Source organism: Heterodontus francisci, chromosome 15, assembly GCF_036365525.1.
Source record: "Heterodontus francisci isolate sHetFra1 chromosome 15, sHetFra1.hap1, whole genome shotgun sequence".
Lineage (NCBI taxonomy): Eukaryota > Metazoa > Chordata > Chondrichthyes > Heterodontiformes > Heterodontidae > Heterodontus > Heterodontus francisci.
Window position 1 is genome coordinate 22806765 of NC_090385.1, and position 27761 is coordinate 22834525.

At 43.0% G+C, this 27761-nt stretch overlaps 1 protein-coding gene across 4 annotated transcripts in view; it reads right to left on the reverse strand.

The window, feature by feature from the left end:
- col4a6 (collagen, type IV, alpha 6) overlaps window positions 1-27761 on the reverse strand; it is a 402270-nt gene that overhangs the window by 105019 nt on the left and 269490 nt on the right. For 3 of the 4 annotated variants that reach the window (XM_068047226.1, XM_068047223.1, XM_068047224.1), the window contains exons 13-19: window positions 24185-24286; window positions 20158-20211; window positions 16778-16840; window positions 11933-11977; window positions 9233-9286; window positions 7775-7844; window positions 6009-6119 (exon numbers count right to left, since the gene is read on the reverse strand). In XM_068047226.1, the coding sequence (XP_067903327.1) occupies window positions 6009-6119; window positions 7775-7844; window positions 9233-9286; window positions 11933-11977; window positions 16778-16840; window positions 20158-20211; window positions 24185-24286 (499 nt within the window). Of the gene's footprint in view, window positions 1-6008; window positions 6120-7774; window positions 7845-9232; window positions 9287-11932; window positions 11978-16777; window positions 16841-20157; window positions 20212-24184; window positions 24287-24913; window positions 24998-27761 lie in introns of all 4 variants that reach the window. The other variant, XM_068047225.1, reaches the window with a different exon arrangement.

A 27761-nucleotide genomic window follows, 5' to 3' on the forward strand; every position in this document is an offset into this window, starting at 1 on the left:
GGGGATAATTTCTTAGAACAATATGTTCTGGAGCCAACCAGAAAGTAGTCTGTACTAGACCTGGTATTGTGCAACGAGATAGGATTAATTAATGACCTCATAGTTAAGGCGCCCCTAGGCAGCAGCGATCATACAATGATTGAATTTTACATTCAGTTTGAGGGAGAGAAGAGTGGGTCCAAGACTAGTATTTTAAACTTAAATAACGGCAGTCAATAGAGATGCAGTGGCAGACATTTATGGGGATATTTCAGAATACACAGAATAGATACATTTCAACAAGAAAGAAAAATTCCAAGGGTGGGACCCGCCATCCGTGGTTAACTAAAACAGTTAAAGATAGTATCAAACTTAAAGAAAAAGCCTATAATTACGCAAAGATGGGAGGCAGGTCAGAAGATTGGACAGAAAACAAGAAACAGCAAAGAATGAGTAAAAGATTGATAAGGAAGGTAAAATTAGAGTACGGGAGAAAGCTAGCTAGAAATATAAAGACAGAGAGTAAGAGTTTCTTTCGATATTTTTTTAAAAAGAGTTAACAAAGTGAGTGTTGGTCCTATAGAAAGTGAGTCTGGGGAATTAATAATGGATAATAAGGAGATAGCAGATGAATTGAACAGATATTTTGCATCGGTCTTCACTATTGAAGATACAAGTAACATTTCAGTATTAGCTGTAAGTCAGGAAATGGTAGGGAGGGAGGAAGTCAAGAAAATGACAATCACCAGGGAAGTGGTACTGAACAAATTGTTGGAGATGTGGCTGACAAGTCCCCGAGTCCTGATGAACTTCATCCTAGAGTGTTAAAAGAAGTGGCTAGTGAGATAGTTGATGCGTTAGTTTTAATTTTCCAAAATTCCCTAGATTCGGGGAAGGTTCCATTAGATTGGAAAACAGCAAATGTAACTCCTTTATTCAAAAAGGGAGGGAGACAGAAAGCAGGAAACTACAGGCCAGTTAGCTTAACACACCTGTCTTAGGAAAAATGTTAGAAACTATTATTAAAGATGTTATAGCAGGGCATTTAGAAAAATTCAAGGTAATCAGGTAGACTCAACATGGTTTTGTGAAAGGGAAATCATGTTCTTCAAGGGAGTTCCTTGAGGGAGTTACATGTGCTGTGGACAAAGGGGAACCGGTGGATGTATTGTACTTAGATTTCCAGAAGGCATTTGATAAGGTGCCACATCAAAGGTTATTGCAGAAAATAAAAGCTCATGGTGTAGGGGGTAACACCATTGGCATGGATAGAAGATTGGTTAGCTAACAGGAAACAGAGAGTAGGCATAAATGGGTCATATTCAGGTTGGCAAGATCTAACGAGTGGTGTACCACAGGGATCTGTGTTGGGGCCTCAACTTTTTACAATTTCTATAAATGACTTAGATGAAGGGACCAAAGATATGGTTGCTAAATTTGCTGGTGACACAAAGATAGGTAGGAAAGTAACTTGTGAAGAGGACAAAAGGGGGTACAAAGGGAGAGATAGGTTAAGTGAGTGGGCATAGATCTGGCAAATAGAGTATAATGTGGGGAAGTGGGAAATTGTACACTTTGGCAGGATGAATAAAAAAGCATATCATCCAAATGGTGACAAATTGCAGAACTCTGAGATGCAGAGGGATCTGGGTGTCCTAGTACATGAATCGCAAAAGGTTAGTATGCAGGTACAGCATGTAATTAGAAAAGCTAATAGAATGTTATTGTTTATCGCGAGGGGAATTGAATACAAAAGTGGGAGGTTATGCTTCAGTTATACAGGGCATTGGTGAGACTACATCTGGAGTACTGTGTACAGTACTGGTCTCCTTATTTAAGAAAGGATGTAAATGCGTTAGAGGCAGTACAGAGAAGGTTTACTAGATTAATACCTGGAATGGGCGGGCTGTCTTCTGAGGAAAGATTGGACAGGCTAGGCTTATATCTGCTGGAATTTAGAAGAGTAAGAGGCGACCTGATTGAAACATATAAGATCCTGAGGGGTCTCATCAGGATGGATGCGGAAAGGATGTTTCCCCTTGACAGACAGAGTTGAGGTGAAATTTTTTCTCTCAGAGAGTCGTGAGTCTTTGAAATTCTCTTCATCAAAAGGCAGTGGAAGCAGAGTCATTGAATATGTTTAAGGCAGAGGTAGATAGGTTTTTGATAAGCAAGGGGGTGGAAGGTTATCAGGGATAGGTGGAAATGTGGAGTAATCAATTCAACCATGAACTTATTGAATGGCGGAGGAGTCTCGAAGGGCCGTGGCCTACTCCTGCTCCTAATTCGTATGTTTGCATGTAAAAGAAGAGGCTTACGATGTTGCACTAAAGAGTAGCAAGTCTGAGGATTGGGAGTGTTTTAGAAACCAGCAAAGGGCCACCAAAAAATTGATAAAAAAGGAAAAAATAGAATGAGAGTAAACTAGTGAGTAATTTCTCTTCATCTCAGTCCTAAATGATCGGCCCCTTATCCTGAGACTGTGCCCTGTGCTTTAGATTTCCCGACCAGCAGAAACAATCTCTCAGTGTCTACCCTATCCAGCCCCTTCAGAATCTTGTATATTTCAATGAGTTCGCCTGGTCCCTCAGAAGCAGAGACAGGAGAAATTATCATGGGGAATGAGGAAATGGCAGAGACATTGAACAAATATTTTGTGTCTGTCTTCACAACAGAAGACACAAGTTTCATACCAGAAATAGACGGTAATCTAGGGGCTAAAAAGAGTGAAGAAATTAAGGAAATTAATATCAGCAAAGAAAAAGTATTGGAGAAACTTAAGGGACTAAAATCTGACAAATCCCCAGAACCTGATGGCCTACACCCTAGGGTTCTAAAAGAGATAGCTGCAGAAATAGTGGATGTGCTAGCTATGATTTTTGAAAATTCCTTAGATTTGGGAACGGTCCTATCAAACTAGAAGTTGGCAAATGTTACACCACTTTCCAAGAAAGGAGGGAGAGAGAAAACAGTGAAGTACAGATCAATTAGCCTAACATCAGTTGTTGGGAAAATGCTGGAATCTATTATTAAGCATATCTTAACAATGCACGTAGAAAAGCACAGTGTGATTAGAACAAGTCAGCATGGTTTTACTAAAGGGAAACACAAACTAGAAATGCTGGAAATACTCAGCAGGTCTGGCAGCATCTGTGGAGAGAGAAGCAGAGTTAATGTTTCAGGTCAGCGACCTTTCATCAGAACTGCTTACTAAAGGGAAATCCTGTTTGATAAATTTATTTGAGTTTTTTGAGGATGTAACTAGTAGGGTAGATAAAGGAGAACCAGTAGATGTAGTATACCTGGATTTCCAAAAGGCATTCGATAAGGTGCCACACAAAAGATTGTAGGCTTATAGAGTTGGGGGGCAATATATTAGCACGGACAGAGGATTGGTTAATGGACAGGAAGCAACAAGTGGGCATAAACGGGGCATTTTCAAGTTGGCAGGCCGTGAATAGCGGAGTGCCGCAAGGATTAGTGCTGGGGCCTCAGTTATTTACAATCTATATTAATGACTTAGATGAAGAGACAGAGAGTGATATATCTACGTTTGCTGATGATACAAATGTAACTTGAAAGGTAAGCTGTGGGGAGGACAGAGAAGCTGCAAAGAGATATTGATATAGACAGCTTAAGTGAGTGGACAACAAGCTGGCAGATGGAGTATAATGTAGGGAAGAGTGAAGTTATTCACTTTGGTTGTAAGAATAGAAAGGCAGAATATTTTTTAAAAGGTGTGAAACTTGTAAGTGTTGATTTTTAAAGAGACTTGGGTGTACTTGTACAAGAAATGCAGTAAGATAGCATGCAGGTATAGCAAACAATTAGGAAGGCAAATGACATGTTGGCCTTTCTTGCAAGGGCATTGGAGTACAGGAATAAAGAAGTCTTTGCTACAATTGTACAGGGTTTCTATGTGCAGTTTTGGTCTCCACATTTAAGAAATGATATACTTGCATTGGAGGTGGTACAGTGAAGTTTCACAAAATTGGTCCCTGGGAATGTCCTATGATGAGAGGCTGTATAAATAGGGCCTATACTCTGGAGTTTAGAAGAATGAGAGGTGATCTTATCGAAATATACAAGATTCTGAAGGGGCTGGATAGGGTAGGTGCTGAGAGATTGTTTCCGCTGGTCGGGGTATCGAAAACATGAGGCACAATCTCAGGAAATGGGGCTGATCATTTAGGACTGAGATGAAGAGAATTACTTCACTCAAAGGGTTGTGAATCTTTGGAATTCTCTACCCTAGAGGATTGTGGATGCTCCATCATTGAATACATTTAAGGCTGAGATAGATAGATTTTTGGTCTCTCAGGGAATCAAGGAATATGGCAAGCAGGCGGGAAAGTGGAGTTGAAGCCTCATACCAGGACTGTCTTGAATGGCGGAGCAGGCTCAATGGGCCATATGGTCTACTCCTGCTCCTATTTCTTGTGTTCTTGCATTAGCATTACTAAGCTAACATGAGGGGATGGTTGTAAGTTCTTTATATACAGAATCTTTAACTCTTTGCATGTTAAAAGCAAAGTGAACTTGAGTTCAGAACTTAAAAATAAAGCAAATCCCGCATCATTTTGAAGCATACAGATGATGTTTTTGAATACAGAAATTATCTCAAGACAATAAGCATGTAGTAGATCAATAGAAACATTCCAGGACATACAAATAACGTCATATCTTTCTACATATGTTTAAAGCCCATTCTATTGGAGTTCCTAGCCATTAGTACAAAAATCTGGATGGGATGGGAAAGGAACCAGAACACATCACGACACCAACTGGGAACAAGTCAAGCACAGTAGCCCTGATTAGAAGTACATGGTCTTCTCAAGGTTCATCTCGGTAAATGTGCCATGCGGCGTGGTGCTAGACCCAAAGGACCAGCAGGTTCTCGGGTGCAGTCCAAGGAAGTGCTGAAATGGTTGATCTCAACAGCAGAGCCAATCCGGAGCTAAGGTTAGGTTCAACACCTTTGACTCAGGAGAGGAAGAACACCTCTAAATACCAACCAAAAAAGCTAGGCTGACACCATTTTGTAATGAGCAATGTTCCTAAACTGCTTTCATGCTGTGACCGTGTTTCCTGATACAGTGGTCTCAAGCAGTTGACAGCAACTTGCCAGATGTGAGAGGGTGGTGGCTGGGAAGACTCAGTAAAGAAAATGGGTCTACCCAGCCATCAGCCTTTGTGAATTGGGTAAGTTAGCTTTGATGTTGTCACCATCTGTGCAAGACCGGTGCTGAGTACTGTTGGTATTTGCCCGGCATAAGGCACGACATAAATTAAGCTGTAAGATTCTAAGTTCTTGATAAGAACATAAGGAATAGGAGCGGGAGAAGGTCGTATGGCCCTTTGTGCATGCTCCGCCATTCAATAGGATCATGGCTGATCTTCTACCTCTACCTCACCACCCTATCTCCATATCCCTTGATTCCCTTACTGTCCAAAAATCTATCGATCTCAGTCTTGAATATACTCAATGACTGAGCATCCACAGCCCTCTGGGGTAGCACATTACCAAGATTCACAATCCTGAGTGAAGAAATTTCATCTCATTGCAGAGCTAAATGGCTAACCCCTTCTCCTGAGACTATGACCCTCCAGCCAGGAGATACAGCCTTTCCGGATGTACCTATGGTAAACTGGTGTTAAAATAATACTAACTGGAAATTCTAGGCATCTATCGCTTACTGTCAGATTTTATCTATGTTTGGTGTTGCCAATGCAGATGCTTTATAATCACAGCAGTCACCATTATTTGGACATTGTTGTTGATATATCATGGTTGTCCCTTCTGATTTCCACAGTTTAACATTTTATTTTGACTGATGAAAATCCTTAAATAAAATCTTTGATTTGATATGATTTCTGATTAGAGACATCAGGGAAGAAACCTGCTGTACTTATGAATGTGATTTGTCTTCAGCTCCAAGATGAAATCACTGGTCAATCACCTAGTAATGCTACACCTTAAGGATGCAAAAGCATTAAAGCTGTTAGTTTGTAACACACAAAAAATGTACCCTGAGTTCGTCCTGGAGAACCCGGACGTCCAGGTAATCCTCGTGGGGCTTGAAAACCTCGGATTCCTGGAGGACCCGGGAGTCCTGGTGAGCCTGGATCACCAGGAGGGCCTGCAATTGGAAAACAAAAAGGTCAATGTTCATCTCATATCCTAGAACAGCCACTGTACCACCTGGGGTCAACTCAGTGACTCGCACATATTTCATCCCTCTAAAACACAAGATGCAAATGAGGATACACAATGTTGATATCTCTGAACAACACTTTGGTCTATTCTTTATAAATAGTAAGAGTCCTGCAGTGGAATAGGGGAGTGCTAATTAACCACTCAAGTACTTCAGCAGGCCTGAGGTTCTTCCATTGCAACACAGAATTTCCACATTTCTATCTGCCTATAGCAGTTTTCCCCTCAAATTTTTACCCCATCTCTCCTAGAGGCACTGACTCCTGCTGGGATGTGGTTGTATGGACAACAGATGCGCTCAAGTCCCTTATACAAGAGGCTCATCTCCATGTGACAACCCTTCATGATATCTGCGCTTCTCCAAGATCTTGGCGCTTCTCCAATTCTGGTCTCTTGTGCATCCCTGATTTTCATTGCCACACTTTTGGTGGCTGTGCCTTCAGCTGCCAAGGCCAAATGCTCTGGAATCCCTCCCTAAACCTCTCCACCTTCTCTCCTCTTTTAAGACACTGCTTAAAACCTACATCTTTGATTGAAATTTCAGGCACCTATCCCAATATATCTTTATGTGGTCCGGTGTCAAATCCTGTCTGATAAGGCTCCCTTGAAGCCCCTTTGAACTTTTATTACATTATAGGTGCTATAGACATGCAAGTCGTTGTTGTTGTTGAATCCTCCTTTCTCTTGACCAGGAGCAGGACTGTGTCTATACTGTCAGGTAAGTTTTTCTTTATCCCAGTGGAAAAAAAAGGAGTGAAATTAATCTATGCCACCAGCACAAAATGGGCTCGTGGCAAACTGGCAACAGAATTTTCACCGCATCCGATCTTCCATTCACTGAAGCTCACAGAACGATAGTGCAAACTCTCTTTGGAGACTCATTTCCTAGTCTCACTGTCACTTTTACTCGGTTTGAAATTAAAAATCTTGGCAATATTTTCCAAGTCAATGAAAAATAACAACTGGTGCAATGTGCAACAGGCTTCCAATTCACCACAAGCCCATTTCACACTGCTGGTGATTTCACGCACCCCCCCACCCCCCACCTCGCCTTCAGCCCTCCTACCACCACCCCCCCTCTGCCTCGTGTTCTCATAACTGTTAACTGGAAATTACATTTAAGGGACCCACATTTATGGCAGTGAAAATTGTGTGAAACATACCAACTTGGAATGAACATGGGGGCACACACACAGTTCTCTCTCATCATTAGTTCCCACCTGCCAATCGGTAATGGGAAGGCAGGTTCTGCATCTCAGGAAGCAGAAGGAATAAGCATCCATGGAAGGGTCAACCCCAACCATGCTCTTGGACCTTCTAGCACCTAGTTAGAGCAGCACTGGCATTCCCCGGGGATCATATCCCTACCTGTGCTCCCAACTAGCAGAGAATAATGCTGGAAAGCTCTCAGTAAACACGTAATACTCAGGCACTGTCACACCAAAAGATGAATTAAATAGAAAGGACATGAGAAATGGACTAGAATGTGATCAGATCTTGTTATTTCTCACTAGGTTGTAGGAGGAAGGTAAAGCTTTAAAATTATGATTATTAAAAAGCAGATCATTAGCTAGCCTGTACCTTTTATAACAGTGCCACTTCCATCTATGTAAGCTGGGGGCCCTGGTAGACCAACCTCACCCTGGTCACCCTATGAAACAGGAAACAATTAAGATCAAGAGATTTTACATTAAATTCCCCACAAAAACAAACGCATACATTTTTCACACTGTAGACATCACAGGCAATTATTTGCATTATAGAATATAGCAGAAGAGTCTACTGCCCACATGACCATAATATATTATTTCTGGACACTCAGTCCAGTGATATACAGTATTTTGAATGCACAGTCCAGGTGTCCTAGTTGAACAGGGTAATGTAGGTTTGCCTTAACGTTCAACATAACCTGGGAAATGTCTCTTCCACCTCTCCCCACTAGCTCACTGGAGGGAGTTAATGAAGAATTTCTGATCCTGGGGCAGATTCTAACCCTAATATCTCTTCGATCACCCAAACATTAAGCTATCCAGTCTCAGAAATTCATCAAGCAAAGTACAGAGCCACTGCTTAGCCCAACACACTGCCATTCTGTCCACAATGTCGGATTCACAATCAAATTCTTAGCCCAGTTGAAACTTTGCTATTTTGTTCCTCATGGTTTGGTTCAGCCACTTGGTTTCTTTATTTAATGGCAAACTCTGCTTGCTTTATACTTTTGCCTCCTTGATTTTTTTCTGGAAATGCACCAACTGCAGTCATGAAGAAATGCTTTGAAGCAGCTGGTACAAAGTGCAAGGGAGCAGCACAAGTTGGATTTTCCAACAACCGCTACATCATCAGTTTTAGATGACTGCCTAGGTATAACTTGGCGTTTCTCCCACACATATCCAGCCACGATCGGGAACTCAACTAAAACAGGAAAGCAAATCCTGTGCCTTCATGGTGGATACTGGATCAGGGTTCCAATATGGCGCGCAACAACCTACCAGAAATGTTTCAAATTTGATGAATGGTCAGTGCTACATTAGCAACCATATGGCCAGGACTCCTGAAATGGTCTCAGTGTTACTGTGTTCGGAGGGGAAAAATAAGGTTAGTGTTCCTGCTCTTGACTGGCACCCCTGCTGGAGCATGTTATATTATAAATACTGGGCGAGGACCGGGATTGACTTGACTATGATAGTCCCATAACTGAATATCGTGCTGACATACACTCTCTAGCTTCACATATGAAGAATGTGTAATTGGGAGAGGCACCATAGAGCTGCCGAGGGAATAGAACTGGAAAAAAAGGGGAATAAAGCAATCATTTTCTTCAAGAGCAGTGGTTGGTTGACCTTAGGCTTGAGTTGCACAACTGATAAACTTAGAAAATTTCATTCTATTGAACCGACAACATGAGTTTAAGCACATTATTCAAGAGGTTAGTTGATAATCTTCGGATTTTCACCTTGACTTTTCCAATTGGGTATGCAACAGTCAAGAGGACAAAGCTTTATTTCTATTTACTTATTTTGAAACATATTCAAAACCTACCTTCATTCCTGGGAAACCATCTCTTCCATTTGTCCCAGGGAAGCCTGGTTGGCCCTTCAAAACATTTTTATTTGAAGGTTAAATTCAGCACTTTGTAAACTCTATAAAACCACCCTATTGTGTTGAGTACATTGTGCTTATTAACTTATGCGAGGTGAAAGGAGAGAGGACATAGATACACAAGAGGATAGGAGGACCAGAGTCTCGTGAGATGTTTCACAGAGGAGTGACATGAAAGCCAGCTTCAAGAGTAAAAATGTTAAGTTATAAGAAGATGTTGACAGAAGTGACCTTTGTCTTAAAGTGGAGAAAAGAAAATTGAGAAGGATTTGACCAAGGTGTTGATAATTCTGAAAGGCTTAGATAATTGGATTCGTGAAAATTATTTAAATTAATTGTGATCACAGCAGTACAAAATTGGGATGGCCCCTTCCTCATTTACATGATGCCTCTTGGCAACATCATTCAAAGACTTGGGGCTAGATTTTAAGATTGGCGCCGAGTTCGGGCCGCACACCAAAGAGTCGCTGCGATTTCAAGTGCGGCAGCTTATTTAAATAGCCGGGCAACCTGCCCCTCCCCCCACCCCCCCCACAAATCTCGTGAAGGGGGCGGACTGTCCATGCCCGGCAATGGCATCAGCTGCCTGTGCGCAGGCACTGGCACCATTTTTAAAGGGCAGCCAGCCCTGCCACCCAATTAAAATTTTTTAAGACATACCCCGCAAAATTAAATGAATAAATTTTTAACACCCCTTTCCCGCCCCACCATAACAATTACAATATCTATTCGCCCTTTCCCCCCACGAAACACTTATCTTTTGAATGTGACCGTCCCCCCCACAGACTGCACAAAGTTCAACCCTTCCTATTATTCCCTACACACACCACGTGTATTTGACCTCGTTCCCTGCCCCCCACCTCAATGAAAATTGAACCTCCTCCCCCGCCCCCCCCCCCCAGTGTCCTGCCGCCTTTCCCCAGGTGGGGAATTGAAGGCGTGGAGTGCCGGCCACCACACCAAAGATCACGGCGGGGCCTCAAGATTGCAGGTAAGTCAATGTAAATTTATTAATTTGAATAATGTAATTGAGATTCCAGCGGCCGGGGGGTGGGGGGGTGGTGGGCCACCATGACGCCTCACCATCGCCGGGAGGATCAGGCCGGGCCCTCCTGATGTCGAGGGCCAGACTGGGCCTCTTTCAGACCCATCTTCAGGCCCTCTCCGCCCTGCCCCCCCTCTCCCCCCCACCCCCGGCCACGGAACCTGATGTCAAGGGCTTGGTAAAATCCAGTCCATGGAGTCAGCTTCCACTAATACACTGACAACACCCACTTATGGAATCATAGAACTAGGGTAAATATCAGGAGAATTTTCTTTATGGCAAGTTTCTGTCATTGCTTGAAACAAGTTGCTGGCTCATGGTATTTGCTCCAACAGTTCAAAAGGCAGCTGGATAAGTTCCTTCATTTGGCTAATACCACTGCATACAAAAGGTAGGTGGGATGTCGGCTAAGTACCTTGTAGTCACTGCAATCTTCTGAAAATGTTTTGATTGCTTTTGGGGGTTGAAGAGGAATTTCCTGGATTTTTTTTTCCTGAATAGGCCTAGATTTTTTCCCAAACCTGATTTTTTTCCCTCTCCCGGGACTGCTGGTGGGTGGGAACACTGGGCGTAATGATGCTTAGTTGTGCCATGACTGTTTGGAAGAAGCTCGATGAAGCTCTGGTGGCACAGTGGCACAGTGGTGGGCGGCACAGTGGCGCAGTGGTTAGCACTGCAGCCTCACAGCTCCAGCGACCCGGGTTCAATTCTGGGTACTGCCTGTGCGGAGTTTGCAAGTTCTCCCTGTGACCGCGTGGGTTTTCGCCGGGTGCTCCGGTTTCCTCCCACAGCCAAAGACTTGCAGGTTGATAGGTAAATTGGCCATTATAAATTGCCCCTAGTATAGGTAGGTGGTAGGGGAAATGAGGAAAGATGGGGTAGGAATATGGGATTAATGTAGGATTAGTATAAAATGGGTGGTTGATGGTCGGCACAGACTCTGTGGCCGAAGGGCCTGTTTCAGTGCTGTATCTCTAAAAAAAAAAACCAGCTGCTCCTTTCCTGTCTGTCTTTACATATGTAGGTAAGACAAGAGATTCACCTTCAATTTTGTTGGGAGCCAATTCTATGTATCTTCTAGCCGTTGGAAAATTAGGTAACCTCTATGTTGATTATCTCCTTTAGAAAAAGGCTATTTAAATATCTGATGAAAAGCAGCTCGATGGTAGTGATAAATTAGTCACAGATGTTCACATATTCAATGGCTCTAATCCTGTTGGAACTGTGAGAATGTCAATGGGGGGTGTAACTGGTCAGAGCTGAATATGAACACTGTAGATTGCAACATGAAGAGTTTTCCTGATTATATTCGGAGGCAAGTGAATAATTTCACAAAGTTTTCTCTTGGAGGTTTTACATGTAGCCACTCACATGTTATGAGAAATCATTAATGGGAGCCAATGACAGATAATTGCACATAGCTTGTTGGATGGAATGGACCTGACAGCCTTTCGCATTTATCTAGTTATGAGTAGCAGACTGCTACGTACAGACATGTATACAGACGAATGAATACAACCTACAAAGCAATTCTTTTAACATGTTAATCCAGCAGTTTCACATCTACATTGGCAGAAGACTTAAAGGACACTTACCTTGCTACCAGGAATTCCAAGTGATCCATCTAAGCCTAAAACTCCCTGTGGGAGAATGAAGAATGTTAATACATAACCATATAGCAGACCAACAATAAGCTAGACATGTACTTCCTGCAGACCACCAAGATCTATCCTTGACCCCTCTCCTCTTTGTCATTTATGTGCTGCCCCTCATTGACATCAAATGAAGATATGGCATCAACTTCCACACATATGTTGAGGAACACCCAGTTATACTGCTCCACCATGTTTCTCGACCCTTCCACTCCTTTGTGTTGTCAGATATGACATATATTTTTGAACGAGTCACAATTTTCTCCAGTTAAGCATTAGAAAGACTAAAGCTATTTTTTTCAGTTCCTGCTACAAACTCCATTCCCTTGGCACTGATTCCATCCCCAACCTCAGGTACCATCTCAGGCTGATGCACCCTCAGAATCCTATTAGTCTTTATGGCTCACCCCTCCTTATCTCTCTAAACACAACACCACCACCATCCCAGAACTCTCTAATTTTCCAACTGTACTCTTTACAGATCTCCTCCTATCACACCACCAATAGCTGTCCCATCCTCTGGAATTCCCTTCCTAAACCCTTCTGCCTCTCCCCTCCTCCCGCTTTCAGTCCCTCTTTAAACCCCACCTCTTTGACCAAGCTCTGGTCACCCCTCCCAATATCTCCTTCATTGGCTCGTCATCTATCTTTAGATTGCAAGCAAACGCGGTGGGGCTGCTAGCTAGGAACAGAACATCACTTTTCTTATAGACTGCAGGATGGAACAATTCAAATAATCTTCCACCATGTGAAAAAAAATACTGTTTCTTACCAACCTGCCCCCAGGTGCAGATCACCAGTCATTAAGGGACATGCTCGCACAAGCATAGGAGCCACACACGTGTGTACAACACTTATATACTGTGCACCTGCAGACAAAATTGCAGGGCATTCTGGGGTGACCTAAGGAGTGGGTCTGAGGCCACAGGAAGTGCTGACCATGCAAACAGCACTGAGAAAACACTGAGGGTTGCCACCCATCCTTAATTATTATTGATGAAGTTGTTCAGAAAACGCCATCCTGCCATTAAAAGGATAATTATAAATGTTTCGTGGCACATAACTTGATTTATCCCCACCTATTGCTCAAACCTGATATCCGACTAATAATTCAGGTTATCTTTGATGATATTAATCATCCTTGGAAAGCAAGTCTCTCGATATTTAAAATTTTTTTAGATAAAGCTACATTGCTCAATGGGCTATGTCCAATTATAATTTTGATCAAACCCCTGCCCTTGACATTCATTTTGTTGAATTAAATCACTAAATAGTGGTAATACCATATTGAAAAGTTACCTATTAGTGAAACGCGAGAACAATTATGGCAGAGGATTAAGAGAAATTGAAAAAAAAACATCATTCGCAATCATTCACTGAAAAGATATGTGTGCTGTCATGCATCTCATCATTTACCAACTTCTGAATCAAGTGGAAAACCAATTTTATACTAACCATGAAAGCATGTGTAAGCGTAGCTAATAACACAAACACTCATAGCCTATGAGGCACGGCTTTAGGGTTTACAGATATACTTAAATCCTCAGCCTTGAATATAAATTATTTTAGTAACTATTAAGATAAGTTTGCTATTGCACAGTATGGTAAGTTTCATCGAGGTGAGGTGAGAGTGATAGCCCTTGAAATCAAGGCAGTATTTGACTGAGTATGGTATCAAGGAGCCCGAGCAAAACAGCAGTCAATGGAAATCAGGAGGAAAACTCTCTGCTGGTTGGAGTCATACCTAACACAAAGGAAGATGGTTGTGGTTGTTGAAAGTCAATCATCTCAGTCTCAGGACATCACTGCAGGAGTTCTAGACCCAATCATCTTCAGCTGCTTCATCAATGGTCTTCCCTTCAGCATAAGGTCAGAAGTGGGGATGTTGGTTGACAATTGCACAATGTTCAGCACCGTTTGCGACTCCTCAGATACTGAAGCAGTCGCGTCCAGATGCAGCATGACCTGGACAAACCTTTGGTCTGATAAGTGGCAAATTACATTCACGCCACACAAGTGCCAGCCAATGACCATGACAAACAAGAGAGAATCTAAGCATCCCCCCATGACATTCAATGGTATTACCATCGATGAATCCCCCACTATCAACATCCTGGCGGTTACCATTGACCAGAAACTGAACTGGTCCGGCCATATAAGTACTGTGGCTACAAGAGCCACCGAGGCTGGGAATTCCATGGTGAGTAACTCATCTCCTGACTTCCCAAAGCCTGTTCACTGTCTACAAGGCACAAGTCAGAAGTGTGATGGAATACTCTCCACTTGCCTGGATGAGTGCAGCTCCAACAACATTCAAGAAGCTTGACACCATCCAGGACAAAGCAGCCCGCTTGATTGGCACCCCATCTACCACCTTCAACATTCACTCCCTCCATCACTGACGCACAGTGGCAGCAATGTGTATCATCTACAAGATGCACTGCAGCAATTCACCAAGGCTCCTTCGACAGCACCTTCCAAACCTGCAGCCTTTACCACCGAGAAGGACAAGGGCAGCATGGGAACACTACCACCTGCAAGTTCCCCTCCAAACAATACACCATCCTGACTTGGAACTATAGCGCCCTTCCAAGACTGTTATTGGGTCAAAATCCTTGAACTCCCTTCTTAACAGCACTGTGGGTGTACCTACCTCACATGGACTGCAGTGGTTCAAGAAGGCAGCTCACCACCACCTTCTCAAGGGCAATTAGGGATGGGCAATAAATGCTGGCCTTGCCAGCGACGCTCACATCCCGTGAAAGAATATAAAAAGAATCCTGAAACGTGGTAAAGTAATCTGAATATTAATATTAGTCACTGTTGTAATGTAGGAAATATGGTAGCAATTTGGCAAGCTCCCACAAACAGCGATGTGATAATGACAAGTTAATTTTTTAAAAATTGGTTCAGGGTTCAACATTTGGTCAGGACATTGGAGGAGAACTCCTCTGCTCTTCTCCTAAATTGCCATGGGGTCTTTTATGTCCACCTGAGAGAGCAGACAGGGCCTCGGTTTAACATTCCATCCAAAAAATGGCACTACAAACAGTGCAGCACTCCCTCAGTACTGCACTGAACTATCAGCCTAGATTATGTGCTCAAGTCTCTGGAGTGGGACTTAAACCCAAATTTTCTGAGTCAGAAGCAACAGTGCTGCCACTGAGCCACATCTGACACTGTGATTTAATCATGGTGGCCACATGGGATGAGGCATACTGCTCAAGTGAAGGATGAAGACAAACATGGACTGTTTGAGTCAAACAGCTTGTTTCTATGGAATTCTATTATCTCAGTTAAATTGTAACAATGTGAGAAATCTTTCGTGTTGGAAACTTGTTTGGGTATTGGAGTGCAGCACTGGAAAGGCACAACAACCGTTACGTAAATGAAGCCAATTCTTCCATGCATAATTCTTTCATGGTCTTCCAAACTGAATCTTAATTCTTGTATAACTGTACAGAGGATCGGAGAGTTATTATACACGTCAGCAGTTTTTCTGCTGTGGGTCAGTATGTTTATGCACTTTCTGGAAAACCTTCCAAAGTTCCTCTGTGAGAGCTTATGCCCTTACGTAAACTCAGTCAGAGGTGCGTTTGGGGCATATGAACCTGAAGGTGTCCGACATTTGATCAAGGAGAAACGTGTTATTCCATCTCGGTTACGTGACTCTTTCGGATCAATTTTAACCCATTCAAAACCCACCCAAATGTATAAAGTTGAAACTGAGCCATTTATCTGTGTGTTGGGTGAATGCTCCTCTCTGTGTTCATTTGCCACCCATGTCTGTGTGGAGTTCATGTTCATATCCATCTTGGATAACAGCCCGTTTATCCAGTTGGATGACATTGTGTATATGTCTCGAGTTACTGCATGTAACTGGTGGCTCAGTGCTCGTATCTGCATTGGGTCACTGCTTGTATCTGTGTTATGTTACGACCAAGGTGGGAGGAGTGCACTGTTAATTCAGTCCCACTTCTTCACAGTTCACAACATATATTTAAATTTTCCCACTTACTGAAACAATCAATCAGATACTCTATTTTTCCCCAGAATAAAGTACACCAACTAGGTTTCTTCAATAAACAACAAAGCTATCTGTTTATTATAAACCAAGACTTAACCAATAATGAAGTAAACATATGTACGAATTGAAATATTAAAGCCCCTTATTTTATCCTAGTCCTCAGGCACACACACATACATACAAAACCGGTTAACAGGAAAAAAAAAGGTTACAAAGAAATCGAAGGAATAAAAAAAAAACTTATACTGAAAGGTAGGTACGGAAGTCCTTTGTTTTGGCGAGGTGTCCCAAAGGCGAATATGCAGCTGTCAAAGGGAATTTTCCTAGGACAGTTCTTTCTAGGCAATGTTGAAAATCATTTGTGTAGACTTTCAAAGGGATTCAGCACAGAAGGGTCTATTTTCTATAAACATGTTCTCAGAGCTTCAGCTGCTGGGAGGGCATGTTGGAGAATTACAAACATGCTCTCCATGACGGAAACTTGTGGAGAATGTGCCTGTCATTTCTGGATATGTAGTCTTGGTGGGTAGGACTCTGCACTAAAAGCACTCATTCAAAATATTGGACCACCAGTTTCAATGTTGTTCCCCTAATTGTTGGTTTATTCAATGTTGAGTAGGGTTCTTTAATAGATGACAAGGTAAACTGGTGCTTTGTTGAAATTTTATTTCATCCCCAGGGAGAAATCCTTTGCCCCTTCCGCTTAAATTTAGCAGAAGGAGAATGGACAGCGATAAACTAATTAAAATGCAGTTCCTTACCCTCGGGCCTGGGAGACCTGGGATTCCTTTCTCTCCTTTTGATCTGCTTACATCTGAATAACCCTGGAAAAGAAGGAAGGCAATAGTAACATAGGGCTAGAATTCATTTTGATGAGCAACTCATCATATTAACCTACAGTCAAGAATGGCAGAGACCAAAGACCAAACCAGCAAACACAGCTTTCAAACTACTTTCAAACTTCTCCCTTCTCCATTTTTCATTTAATTTCTCCTGCCTTCCACCCAATCACAGGCCTTCTCTTTTGTTCTTCCCCCTCTTCCTCCTTTCCCTGGCTCTGTACTTGCTTAAAACCTGTTACATGTTTCAACATTTTCCAGTTCTAATGGAAGGTCAACGACCCGAAACATTAACTCTGTTTCTCTCTCCACAGATGCTGCCTGACCTGCTGAGTATTTCCAACATTTTTTGTTGTTATTTTATATTTCCAGCATCCATGATATTTTGCTTTTCAACCTTCTCCCCTCATCTCCTGTAGACTCAGGTGCTTTCTAGGATGCGGCTCTACTGAGGACATCGCACCAAACTCAATCCGGATCTTACCCCAACTTTCACGCACAAACACTGCCCAGCAAGACCCACTGACTGTGGAACCCTGGTTGATTTCCTCTTTCTTAGTCCACCCATTGAGCTCAATTATAGCACCCGACTGCTGCCCTAGTTGAAGTCTGATAAAATGTCACAGGCCTCACCTTGAACCTGAAGCCTAAGGTCTGGATCACACTGGAGGTGCAGGGGGAAGAATATTTACTCATCAAGCTACTGGCCAAGTGTACAAATTAATTTTAATAACTTTTTTTCCTATTTCTTTCAGTTTTAATTTTTTAAAACTAAGAAACATTGATAAAATCTTAGCTTAGTGCAGTTGCTGAATTTGACAGTGTGAGGGAAAAAGTTAAATTAAAATCAGGCAGTTAAAATAACACAACTGCAAGAACCCAGTGAGTGAATGTTGTGTGATATCGAGGCCCACATACAGGAAGGCCTGTGTTTCAACCAGGCTCGCCTCAGTATCCCTAGCCTCAGTCAAAGATCCTGAGTTCTATCCAGTTACTCCTCGTGGAAAATGCACAAGGCTGGACATTGGGGAAAGGCAGGGTTGGACACTATTGTGGTGTCCATCTAGGGCTAAATGGCCCACTGGCACTCATTGTTTATCCTCCCAAAAGAACGGCCACTTGGGTGAAGTACTGGCCTGTGAAACAAAGATTTGCTATTTTGAAACCTCATTTGTTTCCAGTTATATCCATGCCATATATTAGGTTCAAAGTTTCCTTACCAGACATTACTTATGCTTTGGGATTCAAAATCCAAATTTTGTCTCCCTGAGGTTCCAAAAGCACAGAACCCCAATGCTTAAAGAAAACATATTTCAACAAATCAGCCCATAACTTCTCAATGTTGTTAAGGAGGATATCTCTACACTTTTGTTTTCCTTCAGTCACCTCTCGTTAACATGTGAACTACTGTTTGGAGACTACCTGGGAGTAGATATTTGACATAGAACATCTACCCCTCCATGTTGCATTGTGAAGTTCTGCTCCATTAATTCTTGAATGCTTCCTTCAGTCCATTGATATTATTCACAATATCACAGGATCTAAAGTAATGGAATCACATTAGGAGTAGGGTTTTTAAAATTTGTTCTCACGATGTGGATGTCACCTGCAAAGCAGCATTTATTGTACATCCCTAGCTGGCTTTAGGGGATTAAAAGTCAATCATCCAGTGTGGATGAAGTCACATGGCAGTCAAAACCAGGCAGATTCCCTTCCTTGAAGGACGTTAGTAAAAGAGTTGGGTTCTGCCATGGTCAACTTCCTTGTTGCCAGTCACTAATTACCACATTTATTAAAGCTTTGCAACTTGCTATGGTGAGAATGGAACTCATAACCTTTGAAATGGCATCTCAGTACGAAAACTATTTAGCCACTGCACTCTACTCCCCTGAAGGCACTGACTGATGTCTGGGTATGGTTCCATGGCATCTAATGTCTCTCCCAAATGGTCATTCCTCAAGTTGATGGCCTGATGTTCCAAGTTTGCACTGCTGGAGGGGCGCTTTGCCCACTGACTAGGGATATCAGGAAACTGCAGGCATTGAATGGATTGAAATTTTTTGGCAGTCCACCCGACATGCGCGCCTGGCAAATGAGGCTCCCCACTGGCAGCACCAGCTGGAAAGATTGGTCCTTGAGTGCCAGCAGGCTATACCTCCATAAGGCATCACAGATCGCATCCCCGCGCATGATCAGGAGCAGCAACCCTGGCTGATCCTTTCCTTTCTGCCTGATCCATTCTCTACCCTGCCTACAGAGCATAGACTGGTTTCAGTGCTCCCTCACGTACACCAGTTGAAATCAGCTAACCCTGCCCATAGGCCAGGGAACTGTGGCCCTTTGGCTATATGTGGCTTCAAACCACAACAGGCATTTTTTTCAGTCCGCTGAGCCATTGAGGGTGTTCTATAGGACATGTCTGCTCCTGACTGCCTCTAACCAGAGATCCTATAATATAAAGCACAGGGACAACTGACAGATACCAGTCATGGTGCAAATATCTCCTTTTATGACATGTGAGGTGTCAATAGAATATCCCACCCATTAAATCTAAGACATGCTCAAAGCATCAAAACACCATACAGTGTTGCAGTCCTAGTCTCATCTGAGATCCACAATAGGGGTCATTTGGACTTCTGGTGGGACATATCACAAATTTAGTGCATGTTGCATCCATCTGCCTCTTGTTCAACAATGGAGAAATCTTTTTTACTCTTCTACATTTTCTCCTCTCTTCCCATAAAAGCATCAAGCCTCATTGCACGCTGCTACCTCACCCATGTGGCCTCTTGAGAGCCCAAGAGTGGTTCTCCTGGTCCCCTACTGTAACTTGGGCAAGGAATCAGAGGGAAGTGAAGCAGCGGTGATGGCCATTTACGCCGATCTTCGGCTGAAATTACTTCAGTAAATGGGGGAGTTTCTTTGCGGAAATTCAGGCCACACAGCCAGGTTCTCATCTGAAGCGCACACTCGCCCAGCAGGTAATATCGGGTCGCAATTGGGAGCAGGAACCGAGTTGAATTCTCCTTCTTTTCTCCATTGAGACTAATTTCAAGGCTATCATCAGCAGTCAGCGGACTGATCCAGGATGAGGTACATGAAAGCTACCAACACCCACAAGAGTGAGCCAGCACTCAAAAAGGATGGGAGAAAACCACGGAAGGGGAAGCAGTCAAAGACCATTCACAAGGTTTGCATCACTCATCTCCCCCTCCCTCTTTGAGCATAATGTACAATTGTAACATGTAATGACAACTCCTAAACCCTGCATACCCCACGCATGCAAGAAAATGAAACTTTACCGGTGGGCCACGTAATCCAGGCCTTCCAGGAGGGCCAGGTAATCCTTTATCACCCTGTGAGGGAGGAAAATAAAGAAGGAACAGCATCACAGCACTGATTTGTTAGTGAACATCTAAAATAACACAGGCTCGCTCAGAACAGTAAAACCTCCTCAAAGACTTTTGTTTCCCCCCACAATCAGGAAATCATACGATCACAGCTTCTTTTTAAAAAGATATAAGATTCAGTATTGTCAATAAGCTGTCTTAATACATTGGAACCAAAATGTTACTAAGAAAAAAACATACTTTGTGCAATGAGAGTTAATGTTGTGTGATACCCTTCTTGTGTAATACACTAAATTTGCCACCTCAAATTGTTTCCACCACTACCACCAATAACAGACCTGTAGCCATCAAAATTATTGGCCTAAAATGCTCTCCCCAGTTTGGAAAGACATCTATAACTGCATTGTTATGTGTTTGTCACAGTTGAACTGAACAATGTATAAAATTCCCAAGTTTACCATTGCTGCTGTGCTTCAATCAAATCCTTGAGACAATACTGGATCAACTCTTTTTGTAAATTGGCGGGTGCAATGATGTGATTGGGGGAATGGCCAGAATAACTTACTGATCTCAGCTAAAGCTTATTGATTGCACCATCCTTTGTAACCATTCTATTACCTCTCCAATTATCAGTGACACTGCACATTGGTCATCAGCCTGTCATTCAGCTAAACAATATCGACAGTATCTCTCAGCAGCTCACACATAATGATTACCAAATAAATATTGCACAGGCATGGGAAATGAACCTCATCTCACACCCCATATTTAACCCTTATCCATTCCATGATCAAGTCCTGATTCATATGCTTGTTTCTTGTCCCAGTATAGATTCTGGATAGTTTCAGATATCCTTTTCATCAAAGCTAATATATTATGTGGTGTCTCATTCTACACTGACTGAATATATAAGACATGCATACACATTGTGGCCAGGAGACATACAGATGCAGATGTGCCCTTTGAAGCAGTCACTGGGCTAAAGCTGATTTTAGGGTCCAGAGGGCACAGCAGCAGGCAAAAGAGGACCGACAGTAAATTTATTGTTTAAACTTACCCAGGAAATATTTGAGCTTCGGCCTCCAGCTGAGTCAGAATGCCCTGAGCTGTGGGCAGGAACTCAGCTGTCAGCTGGGAACAGATCCGCCCATCTCCTCCCCACCTCCCCATATTACACTGCCGGAGATCGAACCTGTCTCCTTCCTTCATGTCACCATCATAGATCAGACCCATCCCCTCCCGCACTTCGCCACCAGAGATCATATTCACTCCCTCAAACCATTCCATGACCAGAGATTAAAGCTGGACCTCTCCCTATCACACTCCAAGAAATCAGACCCACCCCTCTCTCTCTCTCTCTCCCGCCCCCCATTACACCACCGGAGATCAGATCCACTCCCCCATCTGACTAGATAGCCACCTCACCCTTTCCTATCACCTACAGTTAATGGCTGCACGTGCCTTAATAACCCAACAGAGATCAGCTCCAACCCTCCCTGTCTGTTACACTGCTAGAGATCAGGCACATTCCCTGAACCCCCATCATTACATTATTGGGGAGGAAACTTCATCTCTTCAGTACTGTGCCGGAAGTGTGACATTGCACCAATCTTACCACACCTACACGACACAGCCTGGCATTGGACACAAACATAATGCACCAAACCACACTATTCAAGATTGGACATATAAACAAATCTCTCAATCTACATTATCCAGACTGTCCTAGATTGAGCTCATTGGGGATCAGCAACATGAAAATTCTCAAGGCCGGAGGAGACCATGTGGTAGAATTTCCCAGGGAGGGGATTCTTCCAATCTCCCACTGGAGCTTTGGCCCCTAAAAAACAATGTGCATAACCAGTTATTCCATTTCTCCAGGAGTTTCCACTTATCTTCCATCAAAGCCATGGCAAGAGATTGGGAGAACCTCCAGGGACATCAGTAGCAGAGAGGTCCATCTAGTTTAACTTCATGCTATCCTGGCAATTGTAATTGACAAAGCATTTCTTTTTAAAATACTTGCAATACTTGATCTCGAAGAGATTCAAGTTACCTGCCCTTACCTCCTCTCAGATAAGCTATACCAAAAATCAACCACCCTCGCAGTGAAGTAATGTTTTATTTCACGCCTTATCAACCCTTTTTTAGCTTATTATTATATCACCTTGTTCTGCTCTCTCATACCAGTAACACTAACTAATTTTATACATTCCTTAGCCTTACTAATGTAAATAGCTTCATCATATCCCACTTAATCTTCTGTCCTACCAGGAATGAGACTGGATTTGAATTTGAAGTCAATTTGAAGTCAAAGCATCATCTAATGGACAGAATTTGAAATCTGCCCATGGCTGAAACTCGCCATCCTGTACACTGTGTGCTCCCACTTTCCATTGCATTGACTGCATTTGCAATGAATCACTGCCTGATATCTGGCCACAGTATTTATCTATTCTTGAGTTACCCTCAAGTTGACAGTTTTTCGATCAAAAATCATCCAGTCATGTAACAGCATTAGCAGTACTAGTGGCAGTTAATCATTCTGTAGTCTCATTGTCATACCATCACATCCCTCTAGATCCATCTCTTTAGTAGAAGTCTATGTACTCACATTCAAGGTGTCTGCTCAAATATCGTAAGAAGTCTGAGGGCCATCTTCCAGTAGCTCCACACTTAGGAAGGACACCAAACTGCATCAGTCCCTTCCGCGCAAAATATTGACTTTGCTTTCCAATTCCACCAGGCGCTCCAACTCAACTATTCTTTTATGGCAGCGTTACTTACGAAACTTTTTCAAAAGCCAGACTGTCTTGCTCAAGGACCACCCTCGGGGGTGCTACATGGAATTACATAGAATCCTCCAGCACAGAGATAGGCCATTCAGGCCAACAGGTCCATACTGGTGTTTATGCTCCACACCAGTCTCCTCCCACCAACTTCAACTAACCCTATCAGCAAATCCCTCTATTCCTTTCTCCCTCAAGTACCTCTTCAGCTTCCCCTTAAATCCAGCTATGCTGTGAGATGTAGTGTCTGTAACTCTCCACCACGGTTAGCTGCCGAGAGGAATCCTGGCAATTTTTCACGGGAAAAGGAAAATAAAGTTACTGGCCTGACAGTTTTATTAAAACGATATATTAATATGGCCCTTTTGTGCTATGGTGGATGTCAGGATATTCTTGTTTCAAAACGCAATTCATTGTTTCCTGTCACTGGTCAGGAAGGAGCGGGAATGCCACCGAATCACAGCTCAGGCAATAATCCAGACAGGCAAGTTCTGAATGGGAAACACAGAAATATCTGAAGTAGCAACTCTGCTAGGGCTACAGATGAAGGGAAGGTGGACTACACATATGTTATGAACTGCTTTATATATATATATGATCATTTTAACTTGCTCTTTGCTCAATGCTCTGGGGTCCAAATGCAGTTCGTTCTAAGGCCTGTGATAACATGAATTGTTATTATGAAGTTCTAATTCTGAATTACTTCAATGAATGCTTCCTCACTGTAGAGGAATAACATACCTTTGGATGGCGTGGTTAGAGTAAATCTTACCCAGTGCGAATGTCCATAGCAAAATCCTGCCCGTAATGCACCACCAACTGGTAGTCTCACTCAGAGATCACTAGATTGGGCTAGAGCAGGAAATGGGCATTGAGGAATGCCACTTAGAGGCTAAGGGCAAGGCTGAGTACAGGGAGCTTATACCCTACATCTAACCTCTGCTGTATCTAACTTTTAAATTACCTAATGGAGCCATTGGGGCAAAAAGAAAAAGGCTTCTATTGTCTGGCAGAAATCTTGATGAGCACAACATTTACTTCCACGCCCTAATATAGTGAAGACTGCCAACATTGTCTAGACCACGAGTTCGCCCATCTTGCCTCTGGAAGGAGGGTCTAAATTTACAGTGACATGTCATTCACCCTCCCCAGCCACGCACCCCCTCCCCTCAATTTTTTTTTCCACAAACCTTTTCACCTCTGTCCCCTTTTGGAAATCCAGCTGGTCTAGCAAACTCAAGTGTCCCGGTGGCAGGTGGTGGGCCTGGAGGACCTGGCAGGCCCACATCTCCCTGAGGTGCAGCAATCAGGAAGGAAGCTTAAATTTTTTTTTTAATCAAACAAAACAGTATTACCTGAGACTATGGCAACCCTGGTTGGAAATGAGGCACCGATCTGCGGGGCAGCATTGTCACATTGTGTTAGTATGGGTTCTATCCAATGTCTGTCAACTCTTAACTGGCCTTGGTTTACTCCAAAAGGAGTGCTAACCCAGCAATGACCTGTTTCTTCCTTCAATAGGGAGGCTCCAATTTATCTCTGCAGGATCAGAGTCCCTCTCCAGTTAACACACTTGCAGTTTTCTTGTCTGTTGTAATCTGATCCATTTGAATCAAGTGCAAAATTGAAGTTGTTCCACTGCGTCGGGGGGACTTGAGTAACAGACTCAGCTCTCGAACTCAAATCCCGAGTCATCTGACTGGATTGTAAGCACTCCCAGCACTTTATGGTATCAGGCCAGCTAGTGAACCGATCTACTCATTAACTATAGACCAACATGTAAGATACAAAGCCAGTTTCTTAAGAATGAGGGAACATGTGACAGCATCTCCTTAGTTAGGAGAGGAATAGTACCCAACAAGCCCCTTTACTTCCAGGATTACCATCAACTCAGTTCACAGCTCGCTCCCAAGTGTTACCTTCTCTCCTATGATTAGCCCAGGCCCTGAGCCCTGTGGGATAGTTCCTGGGCGCCCGGGAGGGCCAGGAAGGCCTACATCACCCTGAGGTCAGGGAGGGTGGAGGGATGAGGGGGGAAAAGGTTAGTTATGGTTAGCGTCAGAAACAGTTTCAGTATATTACAGACCAAAGTAACAATTCCCAAAGTTAACCAGGTTCACCTTCCCACCACCAGAGGAAAAGTTTTTTTCAAAAAAGTAGTAAGCCAGAGAGTTTGGAAAGAGAAGTGCCAAGTAAAAACCTCAACGATAGTCCAACAGAGTGCCAGACTGTCACACCCTTACAGAGTGGTACGATGCACAGTTTGCCCCAGAGATTTCTGACACAGTGAATTTGCTGCCTTCATGGGATCTTCAGGAGGGCTGTAGTGTTAACCAGAGGTCACTCAGTTCCCTAAAGATACGGGGAAAAAGGCACCCTGGATTGACCTCAACCATTCCTCGTCATAGCTGGTTCCAGAACATTACCCACAGTGACTGAATGTGGGTCACCTGGTCATTCTCATGGGCAGGAAATGCTGCACAGCATGAGGGGAGAGTGAAGATACCCAAGAGGGGAAAAAACACAAGTGAGAAAGGTAGACAAAGAAAAAGAAACCTCCATGAAAAAGCGGTGGAAAGGTTATGGATTTTTCCCCCTTATACATTTAACAAATGTTTCCATAAATAACATTTGAAAAATTTGTGATTAATAATAAGGTTAATTGTGCTGGTACAGGGATTGGCCTTGTTCTCTGTGCAGTTTCCAGCTGGACCGTGGCAAGGTTAAGGGCATCAGTGACAAGAGGAATGAGGCTGCCATTAAAACAGGCAACAATTTGCATTGGGAAAAATGGGGAAAAGCCAAAGGTCATAGTGCAAGATGCCACAAAAGGTCAAAAGGAAGAGAAGTTGAAAAAATAAATCAAATTGTGGTAGTTAGGTGATGCCAAGGCTTAGATTTAAAAGCCTGTTGACTGTAGAAGCAAAGGAAAACTGGGCTGCAAGAGGTAACCATCCTGGAAAAGAACGAGCTAAAGAATAGGAGACAGTGCAACAATTCTGGATTTGAACACAGTGAGAATGGAAATAGGAGGGGGGGGGGGGGGTGCAAAGATTGAAAATTGCTTGTGTTTTAATTAAACCATAAAAAGAGAATTGAAAAAGGTTGCAAGTGTGGAAATCTGGATTCTGTCACAAGAGGCCAACCCCTGCAATTGAGAGTAGATACACACAGCCCTTGAGATCGCAGCAGGAGAATGGTATAGCGTTTACAGTGAGCTGAACATGCAGAGGCAGAGAAGGCAAGCTGGAGGATGGGAAATGGGTGATTCAGCACATGGTATCTATCATGTCGAAAATAGCAACACATTGGGCCATGGAGCGTGTGATGTCAATGGAAGCACAATACATGCTAAAGGCATCAGTCAAAAAGGAACTTGGCAGCTATTGGCTGCAGATGTTTGGTTCAATAATTACCAATATGATGTTACCGAAATTCCATTTCTCTCAGTGTTATTCTTTCCTCTCCCAGTCTTCCAAAGCACTGATTCTAACTGGCCTATCGGCTTTAGCCTGTATCTCAACTTATTGTGCAAAATAGTTTTAAGAAACTATTCACACATGGGACACACCCAGCTCTGTCCTTATGTTACATCTACACTTGCACACTCTCCTGTAAGTATCACTGGAGATTTTTTTCTCCCACCTTATTTAAGAGCATTGTAGAGCTCCAATTGTAGCTCTTAGACTAGCAGCCCTGAGGTGATCAGCTGACTCAGAGGTTTTTCTGTGTGGCTCCTTTTAGCCACCAGGCCATTGAAATATTTCTTAAACTCATCTTCCCAATCACTCTGACCTTCCTGGGCCATACCAACCTCACTGGCCAATCTGAGTCCTGCCAAAGCCAAGGCATGTCAACTCTTGCTAACATTCAACAGAAGCAAAGGGCTGACCTGCCTGTTAATTTTCATCTCCTCTCTTGCTTGGCGCCCTCCAGAAGGGGAGGAACCCAAAAGCCTAGAGAAATTGAAATTATATTTCCCACTACCACCCTCAAAATGCCCTAAATTAAGAGTGTTGGGAGAGTGGGGGGAGTCCTGGCCAAAAATAATGTGAATACAAAAGAGAGCATCACTCCTCTGAGGAATATTCATGCAGGTTCAGGTAGTAGATACTATGTTCCCAACACTGCATTCACAGTGACAACTTGGTGAGGCAGTGGAGACACTTCAAAATGCCTCACAACCTTTCTTCTTTTACTATCTTTTCAGGGGACATAGGCATCACTGGCAACACTAGCATTTGTTGCCTACCTCTAATTGCCCTTGAACTGAGTGACTTGCTAGGCCATTTCAGAGGGCAGTTAAGAGTCAACCACATTGCTGTAGGTCTGGAATCACATGTAGGCCAGACCAGCTAAGGATGGCAGATTTCCTTCCCTAAAGGACATTAGTGAACCAGATAGGTTTTTATGACAATCAATTCATAGTACCATTACTGATTTTTATTAATTAATTGAATTTAAATTCTACCAGCTGCCATGGTGGGATTTGAGCCCATGCCCCCAATGTATTAGTCTCAGCTTTCTAGGCCAATTACCATTACACTATCGTCTCCCCACTTTTATATTGCCTTTCACCTTTTACCTTTGCTTCCTTTCATCCTCCTCATTCTGAGAGACACATTAAATGCCAAGAGCTGCCAAGCCCATTCATTAAAATGAGAATCGCATCAGTAAAAACAGCAATTTTAATCACAGCGGCAGCCGGGTGGCGATATGATTACGCAGTCAGCACAGCTCAACGGGTCTCTCACACTATCTGTTTAA